The 8,052-nt window shown below is 42.7% G+C and overlaps 1 protein-coding gene across 2 annotated transcripts; it reads left to right on the top strand.

Moving 5' to 3' along the window:
• Window positions 1–358: 358 nt before the first annotated feature.
• LOC123060549 (NADPH:adrenodoxin oxidoreductase, mitochondrial) lies at window positions 359–6,887 on the top strand. Of its 2 annotated transcripts, none has more exons than XM_044483313.1 (14): window positions 359–675; window positions 1,159–1,407; window positions 1,833–1,937; window positions 2,481–2,594; window positions 2,708–2,761; window positions 3,139–3,255; window positions 3,711–3,820; window positions 3,922–4,010; window positions 4,135–4,196; window positions 5,084–5,279; window positions 5,377–5,440; window positions 5,534–5,601; window positions 5,687–5,829; window positions 6,288–6,887. In XM_044483313.1, the coding sequence occupies exons 2-14, from the start codon at window positions 1,246–1,248 to the stop codon at window positions 6,525–6,527; spliced, it is 1,524 nt and encodes a 507-aa protein (XP_044339248.1). In that variant the 5' UTR covers window positions 359–675; window positions 1,159–1,245; the 3' UTR covers window positions 6,528–6,887. The 2 variants fall into 2 exon arrangements, with proteins under 2 accessions (XP_044339248.1, XP_044339249.1); XM_044483314.1 differs by having other exon boundaries at window positions 360–675; window positions 3,922–3,995.
• The last annotated feature ends 1,165 nt before the right edge of the window (window positions 6,888–8,052 follow it).

The following is an 8,052-nucleotide window of genomic DNA, read 5'->3' as shown; positions in this document are numbered from 1 at the left end:
TTAACAAACTTTTTTGAAAAATGATGAAATTTTCATTGAAACTCGATGAACTTTTTCCAAAATCAATGAACTTTTAAAATTTTGTGAATTTTTTACTAAGTCCAATGAACTTTTTTAAAAATTTATGAACATTTTTTCAAACTCGTGAACTTTTTACCAAAATCCATGAACATTCTTTGATTTCACTTTTTTCTGCTATTTTTTTAAGTCAACCCGAGCGAACCAGCACGGGAGCTGGCGAGCAACCACGTCACGTTTTATTGGGCCGGCCCAGAATTCCGAACACTGGGCCCCAGCACCCAATGCCCAGGCCAGGTCCAAGCATGTAAATTTTTGCAGCTCAAAGGAGGCCCAAAGGTTGGCTTGGCCTGTGGACCAGCACGCACAAGCACGCGACCCGACGGTCGATTCTCACGCTCGCGCCGCCGCCTTCCTGCTCGGCGACGGCCGCCGTCTACCGCCCGCGGCCGTCCTGGCCTCCCCCTGCCACTTCCCCATCTCCCCTGGTACTGTGCGCGAGTGCGCTTCCCCGGCCCGCGGCTTCTGCCATACCGTGCTGCCGGCCTGCTGCGCCCCCGCGCCGTTCCCCGCCTGCCTCGCCGCTGCCCGCTGGTCCCACTAGATCGCCGGCTAGCCTGCTTTCCTGCAATCCCGCTCCTCTGATTACGCCTCTTGGTAATTTTATTTCACCCGGAACTCTCTGTCTCACTGTGTATAGTGAACTGCCTAGGACTAAAATTTAATTGACAAAACTGTGTTTGTGTATGTATTCAGTCATGTACAGTATGATATATAGGTTGTTGAACTCGAATTGATGTATTTGCCAATTTCATTTCATATTGTAGAAATAGAAGATTAAGAGATTTTTTTCACCGGTGGCCGTGAGTGTCTACACCTATTGTAGAAATAGTTTTCTCATGTTTTATCTATTTTATTGGATCGTTAAGCTTAAGTTTAAAATTTAGATTTATTGATCAATTGAGTTTCATTTCGTATGTTTGCGCAAGAGGTATTTTTTGAGCATGTTATGATGTATTTTTGGAATAGTTATAGGTGTCAAAATTTATCATGTTGCCGGAGAAAACTTTTTGGCCCGGGGTTTGCTTTATTTCTGGCTCCGACACCTATTGTATATGAACATTTCCAACATTTATGCAGGCGACCATCCCTATTGCATCGGCCACTCGCGAGCAGCGGCTGTTCCAATCTCTACGGGCGCCTCGCCAACCACGTGGGTGCTCGGAGATGGGCCGCAGGCTTCTTCTTCCCCACACGAGGAGGCTTATGTTTTTCCTGCGGCCGATGCGCTACTCTGCCTCCGCCACTGCCATCGCTGGCTCTTCGCGCGACCCGCTCCACGTGTGCATCGTCGGCAGTGGCCCTGCCGGGTTCTACACAGCCGAAAAGGTGCGGCCATTTGGTTCCCTTGGTTTTGCCTCTCTTTGGGGGTTGGTTTCTTTGCTTATCCCGTGGCTTTTGCTTCATTGTGATAGTGGTTCAGTGCTTTCTTCCGTGCTATAGTTGCAAAATTTCCCTGAATTCAGTTCTATGAAAATCTAAATGCTAAGGAGCAGTATTAGCCGTAGAATTGTGTAGCTTAATAGTGCTTGTAAAATGAGATGTGGTCTGAAAGCTGGAACCTGCTGCTGCAACAAGGAAACCATGTTTTTACAGCAACGCATATGGAGTTTTCTCTTGCATATGTTGCAACAGGAGAAGGAAAAGAACATATTCAGGCTAAATATCTTTCGAAGGGTTTTCGTTTCAGGAGTTACTTTAATTCTTTCTGCGCCCTTGTTTGTTGTTCATTCGTTCTTTTGTTGATTAAACAGATGCTGAAGGGTCATGAAGGAGTGCAGGTCGATATTATTGACAGGTTGCCAACACCGTTTGGCTTAGTTCGTTCTGGAGTGGCTCCAGATCATCCAGAAACAAAGGTGAGCATTCCATTCTGTTATCTTTTCTTGCGAATATGCTAGCATATTGTTCCATTGATAGAGAGGGAAGAAAAAATAGTAGCTGTGACTCCCAAGCTATGTGCACAAGAAGGCGTAGCCGGGAGCAGCAGGGAGCATAGGGCTAGGGGGTTGCTCAGCCCCAATACAGAAACTAGGCTACATCGAGAATATTGTTAAATCCTGTGGCTCCAGCCTTGGCCCAAAGCCGCGCCTCCTCCTGAATGTTGAGTGTAAGCTCCGCACTAGATGGACGCGCGTGGTCTTATTGTGAAACTAAAATGCAATACATTTTAATCTGCAGTAGCCACTACCGTAACTGCATGAAATTAAGAAACATGTTTTCTTTAGAGTTGGACAGGTGGTGTACTTCCTTGCATCATCTTGAAGAAGTAATTCATTGGTTCAACCAATATCTGTACAAGTTGCTTTATCACCTCGTGATTTTACCTGCCTTCTCAGTTGGCATACTATAGCACTAAATAAATCCCTTAGAAGATTAATCTTTCCATGTTCTTTCAACAGATTGTGGTAAACCAATTTTCTCGTGTAGCTGCGAATCCACGCTGCTCTTTTTTTGGGAATGTAACACTTGGAAGTGATGTATCTCTATCAGAGCTTCGAAAGACATATGATGTTGTAAGTAGATGCCCATTGGTCTATCCTTTTTGCCAAGTAGCTATTTTTTCTGTTGCTATATCTATATGAAGTTCATTATTGGATAATGCTGACTTAGTATTACTGGTTAACAGGTCGTTCTTGCTTATGGTGCAGAAAGCGATAGATCATTTGGTATTCCTGGGGAGGTATAACATATTTTTACTTCCTTAGTTAATCTTTATGCCACAGATTTTGATGGGACATCATTTTAGATTTAGTCTTTCTTTTATTTGTCACTAATGGTACTTTGTTTGTTTAGCCTCGTCAGTAATTTATCATGTATACCACATGAGAGTAGAGTGCATATGGTACTTATATTGATATTATCACCAAAATAAAGAAACCACCATTGCTTAATCATCTATCAATAATTGCACATGAAATAGTATCACTGGAAATACAAACTCAACTGGAACAGGCTATTATGTGCTATAGGCGTAGCATATAGTGTGTAAGCATGATTTTTTTTCTTTGTCGTTTTCTGTGGGTTGGTTTATTCTTGATATCTTCTTTATATATATAGGACCTTAGAGGAATACATTCTGCTCGAGAGTTTGTATGGTGGTATAATGGGCACCCAGACATGTGCAACTTGGCACCTGACTTGACAAACACAGATTCTGCTGTGGTCCTTGGACAGGTATATGATTTTGGTCTTGTAACGGAATCACCATTTGAATTTCAAACAGTGTATCAACTATCAACATTATGGCGTTGACAACAATAACTTAGTTACGCACTCCTCAATTTTTCTTAACTTGAACTACATCTGGTCCATAATTTCATTCTAAATCAAGAGATTCCTATTATTTCATTTAATCTTGAAGTACTATGTCACTATGTAAAATGGTAAAAGCAATTCAAGCTCCTTCGGTAGAGAAATCTTGTTTGAATTGTCATAACTCTGTTGCTGTTATAGGAAGTTCGTAGTTTAGTGTGTTTATTACCCTTCTTCTGGGGTGAGTATTGTGCTTTATTTTCGTTTTCACAAGATTTTTGGAAAGAGATGTCCTTCTACGGGAACATGAACATGAGTGTTCCATCATATGCCCAATGTAATGTGTATTTTTTGTCATGCTATTAATTATTATCAAGGGAAATGTTGCGCTTGATGTTGCCCGTATTCTTCTTCGCTGTACAACCGAGTTGGCTTCCACAGATATTGCTGGTTATGCTTTGGATGCTCTCCGTAGCAGCACAATAAGGTATCCCTGATTTTGGTAGAAGACTTTCAATTGTTTTCAGCTCTTCTTTATGTTAGAATGATAATAAAATACTTGTGTTGCATTTGGCGGTTTATGTAAAGGAAAGTTTACTTGGTTGGGCGACGAGGCCCAGTACAGGCAGCTTGCACAGCAAAGGAATTACGTGAAATTTTGGGTAATTACAAAATGTGTAAGACTTAATATATTTTTTTCTTGAACACACACATCAATATGAGTGTCATTTTGTATTAGAAGCAACACACCACGAAGGTGCAATCTTGCTACATTCTTATTCTTAAACTGACGTCATGTAGGTTTGAAAAATGTGAATGTTTGCATCAAGGAGGCTGATCTTGCGACATCGCCTGCGGATAAGGTTTGTGCAGTAAAGTATGGCAGGCATTGCACATTGTGTTTTGTGACTGACTAGGTCACCATCTATTGCTTTCTTGCCATGAATCATGACTAGCCTAGTTTCTGAAAATCGACAAATTTAGGGATCCGAATGTGTTGCTCTTTACCGGTGGCAGCTAGAGCCAGTTTTTGGCTGGCTGGAGCTGATTCTGCTCAAAACTGCTTCTTATTCTTGCACATGATCATGTTGGCTAAATTGTTGTTTGTAATATGGGAAAACTTTGTTGTTGGAACCGAGGCACCTAGTTCTTTTAGCACAAAGCATGTTGGTAGAGAAACCACTGCATAGGCGACGGTGCAATAGGGAAATTGCATGGTGCCTGTGGGCTGTTAGGCAACATCTAGGATGGGGAGGGGCAGAGAGATGAAGGATGGTGAGCAATGGCCATTTATCATTAAAAATCATGCACTTCCCTTTTATTTTCTGTGAGCACTAGAACATCAGGAAACTAATTTTAGTGAAGAAATATTGGAAGTGTTTTGTGTATATATAAGATCAGCTATTTAGCTAGAATGTGTTACTGAACCCATAAAAAAGGGTTGCAGCACTCAAAACTGTTGGGAACTTGGGATTCAGTTGACAATTAGCATTTAGCAGCATTCTGTCCGTTTTGGTTATGTGCTGAGAGTGACACTGGCCAATAAATGTTTGCAGCTCTTGGTTGCAACAGTTACAAACCAACCTTTGCTAATATTTAAATCACAGCGCTGTAAAACTTGTTACTCGTACATGTCCGTCACTATGGTATTTGCAAACATGCTGCTAAATCGACTTTCTGAATGTTCCCTCCACCTTCTCTGATGTGGTCTTCTCGCTTGTGATGAAAGAAATCTGTTATCTCATTTCAGGAGGAGATGAGGAATAGTAGAATAAAAAGACGGGTGTATGAGCTGCTATCGAAAGCTGCTACCGTGCATCAGGAAAACAACGATAATGACCAAAAGGAGCTTCATTTTGTGTTTTTTAGGAAACCTACCAAATTTCTCCCTTCAGATGATGGTTCCACGGTTGGTGCTGTGGAACTTGAAAAGACTCTCTTAAAAGGTCAGATGTAGGGAGTATTCTTGATTATTTTTGGGTATAAGTTTTGGCAATTTGTTTTGGGTACAAGTTTTGACAGTTAGTTTTGTTGGTTATATAGATGATGGAGCAGCTGGAAAGCAGGTGGCAGTTGGAACTGGTGAGTTTGAAGAACTAAAATGTGGGTAAGTGCTTTAGCTCATATTTTCTTGAATTTTTACGTGACCAATTAACTCTATGTTTCTAAGGCCCATCTTAAGTATCTATCTTCTTCTTAGAATTGTTTTGAAGAGTATTGGGTACAAATCCTTGCCAATAGAAGGTTTGTCCTTCGACAAATACAGAGGTGTGTGGTATTGCCTTTTTATTTACAGCCCTTTATAATCCATAAAGAAGCTTTTAATGTTTGTTTAACACTCTATTTGTTGCAGGAGTTGTCCCAAATTTGAGGGGCAGAGTTCTGTGCAGTGAATCAGAGACTGCCACGGTGGAGCTAGGACTGTACGTGGTAGGATGGTTGAAGAGAGGACCAACTGGGATTGTTGCTACAAATCTCCATTGTGCCGAAGAAACGGTATGTACTTTAAATCATAATAATAATACCATGGTGGAACTGCCCTTAAGATATCTTGGTATTTTGTTGGCTGCTTTTCTTCCAAACAATTCCTAGGCGCACATCCGATATGAAGCGTGATCATGCAAATTTCTGTGCTGTAGATATAATAATTTAGCTACACTTACAGCTGCTTTATTAGACACCCCCCTTTTTCTGCCCAGCACACAAACCGGCATGTTTTTGGCTTATGGTTTGTTTGAAGCTTCGTGCTTCATCCCCGTATAATATGTACATCATGGAATTTGGCCAGAATGTTGAAAACATTGAAGTGTGATTTTATTTCACACCCAACTCAGAAAAAACTTATTCAGCATCAAGGTACGACATAATTTGTCGATTTATAATGGTGTTGCCAAGCAAGCTGCTCAATGAAATTTGTCTTTGAGGAACTGTTCTGAATATTAGTTGATTGACAGGTGGCTAGCATCCTTGAAGACGACAGGAAGGGCGTATTCACCGACCCATCTGGTCCGAAAAGGCAAGGCCGGCGGGGACTACTTGAGATTCTAGAACAAAAGAATGCCCGCTATGTGCCCTTCGATGGCTGGGAGAAGATCGATTCCAAAGAGAAGGCGACCGGCGAGCTGAAGAACAAGCCCAGGGAGAAGATCACCAGATGGAATGAGCTCCTGGAAGCCGCAAGGGAGGGTGATTGAAGGGCATCGAACGGGGCTGCTGGTTCAGGCGTAAACCGAATCAAAGAAACAGACTACGAGGGACAATCTGAATGCTGAAAGAACAGCAAATCACGTACATACTGAGCCAAAGAAAGTCAAGTGCTAATAATGCAGTCTTAGCAACGAATCATTCGTACGCATACACAGTAGTGCCAATCGTGGTTAAAATCCCAAAAAGGCTCGACCACTACAGCCACATGAAACGATTGTAGTCCTGCGAAGTAGAACTGCTATATGAACTTTGCCACTTCATCTAATCATGGGCATTTCTTTTTGATAATGAACACTTTCAGTCTACACTATTTCTAAAAGTTATAATGCTCAAAAGAAGTCACTAGAGCAAAGGGCTTCAGTATCTTGTACTTCCCCCGTTCCAAAATAAGTGACTCGAGTTTGTACGTATTTTGGAACGGAGGAAGTACGTACTACTCTAGGGAGAGAGCTGCATTGTTGCGGTGTCTGCAGCCCGACGGTGATCGTACTGGCGGCTGTGGTTCTACGGAGAGAAGAAGACGAGCAGGGATTCTACGGGGAGAGCTCCAACCTGCTCGCAGTCGCAGCTCAGCCAGATTCGCCGTGGAACGTCTGATACCAGTTGTAATGCCTGATACGTCTAACAGCCATTGGCCGCCGGCGACCGCCGTGACGCGAGCGAGGGGTAGGCAGTGCTTCGCGGAAAGCAGAGGAACCAGGATTACAGAGGCGCCAAGTTCAGTTTCTTTCTATTTCCATTTCTGCCCTTTGCCATCCAGCTTGCAGCAAGTTAAATCGACAACTCAGTCCACACGCCAGACACAGATTCAGAAACAAGTTACAGCAGAACGACACACACACACGCACACACACTCATAGGCTCATTCAGATCCTATGGTTTCGCTTGACGTCGGCTGGGCTGGTGGCTGCGGACATGGAACAACTCTTGGCTGTTACAGAGAGAAGTTCATTTCTGAACATCTCCTAGGTTTCATGACGCTGCCCGCTCTGCTGACAGCTTCTCCTTGTGTTCCTCTTACAAGAGTTTCCTCCGCTGCTGCATAAAGAACAAGAATTTGAATTTGAATCTGACTCCGATAGTGTATTGTCAGTGTTGGAGTAGATTCTGGAGGCTCATTTAAGTACTGAACTGTACTAGACATGCAAGATGTCTCTAGAGCTTTCTACTGCTATTAAAACCTGGAAGAACCCAATACATATGACCATCAGAATCAAACCAAACTTGGTTTTAGCTAGCTATATAGTGGATTTTACTGCCATCCAGCTGCTGATACCTTGTAATGCAGGAAGCCAATCGGCGAATGTGAATTCGTGGAACGAGCCGAGGTCGTGTACGGCTACTCGGAAAACGTCGGTGAGCACGGTCTTGGACTGCAGCATCACGGCCTTGAGGATCTCTTTGCCCTGCAGTTGCACCATCAGATCAAACACGTGACCTGCATTGCTAGTTCAGTTCCAAGATGAAAATGGAAACGGAATGAATTGAACAGTAGTAATGAAGCCACCTCCT

This window comes from Triticum aestivum, chromosome 3A, assembly GCF_018294505.1.
Source record: "Triticum aestivum cultivar Chinese Spring chromosome 3A, IWGSC CS RefSeq v2.1, whole genome shotgun sequence".
NCBI classification, from domain to species: Eukaryota; Viridiplantae; Streptophyta; class Magnoliopsida; order Poales; family Poaceae; genus Triticum; species Triticum aestivum.
The sequence above is the reverse complement of the archived record's forward strand: the minus strand, read 5'-3'. Positions and strand labels throughout refer to the sequence as shown.

Excerpts from the sequence above, each read along its gene's own strand:
- LOC123060549 (XM_044483313.1), top strand. The coding sequence starts at position 1,246 with ATGGGCCGCAGGCTTCTTCTTCCCCACACGAGGAGGCTTATGTTTTTC. Across the intron at positions 2,762-3,138 it reads CATTTGGTATTCCTGGGGAG|GACCTTAGAGGAATACATTC; the intron begins GTATAACATATT and ends TTATATATATAG. Across the intron at positions 5,602-5,686 it reads GTCCTTCGACAAATACAGAG|GAGTTGTCCCAAATTTGAGG; the intron begins GTGTGTGGTATT and ends TATTTGTTGCAG.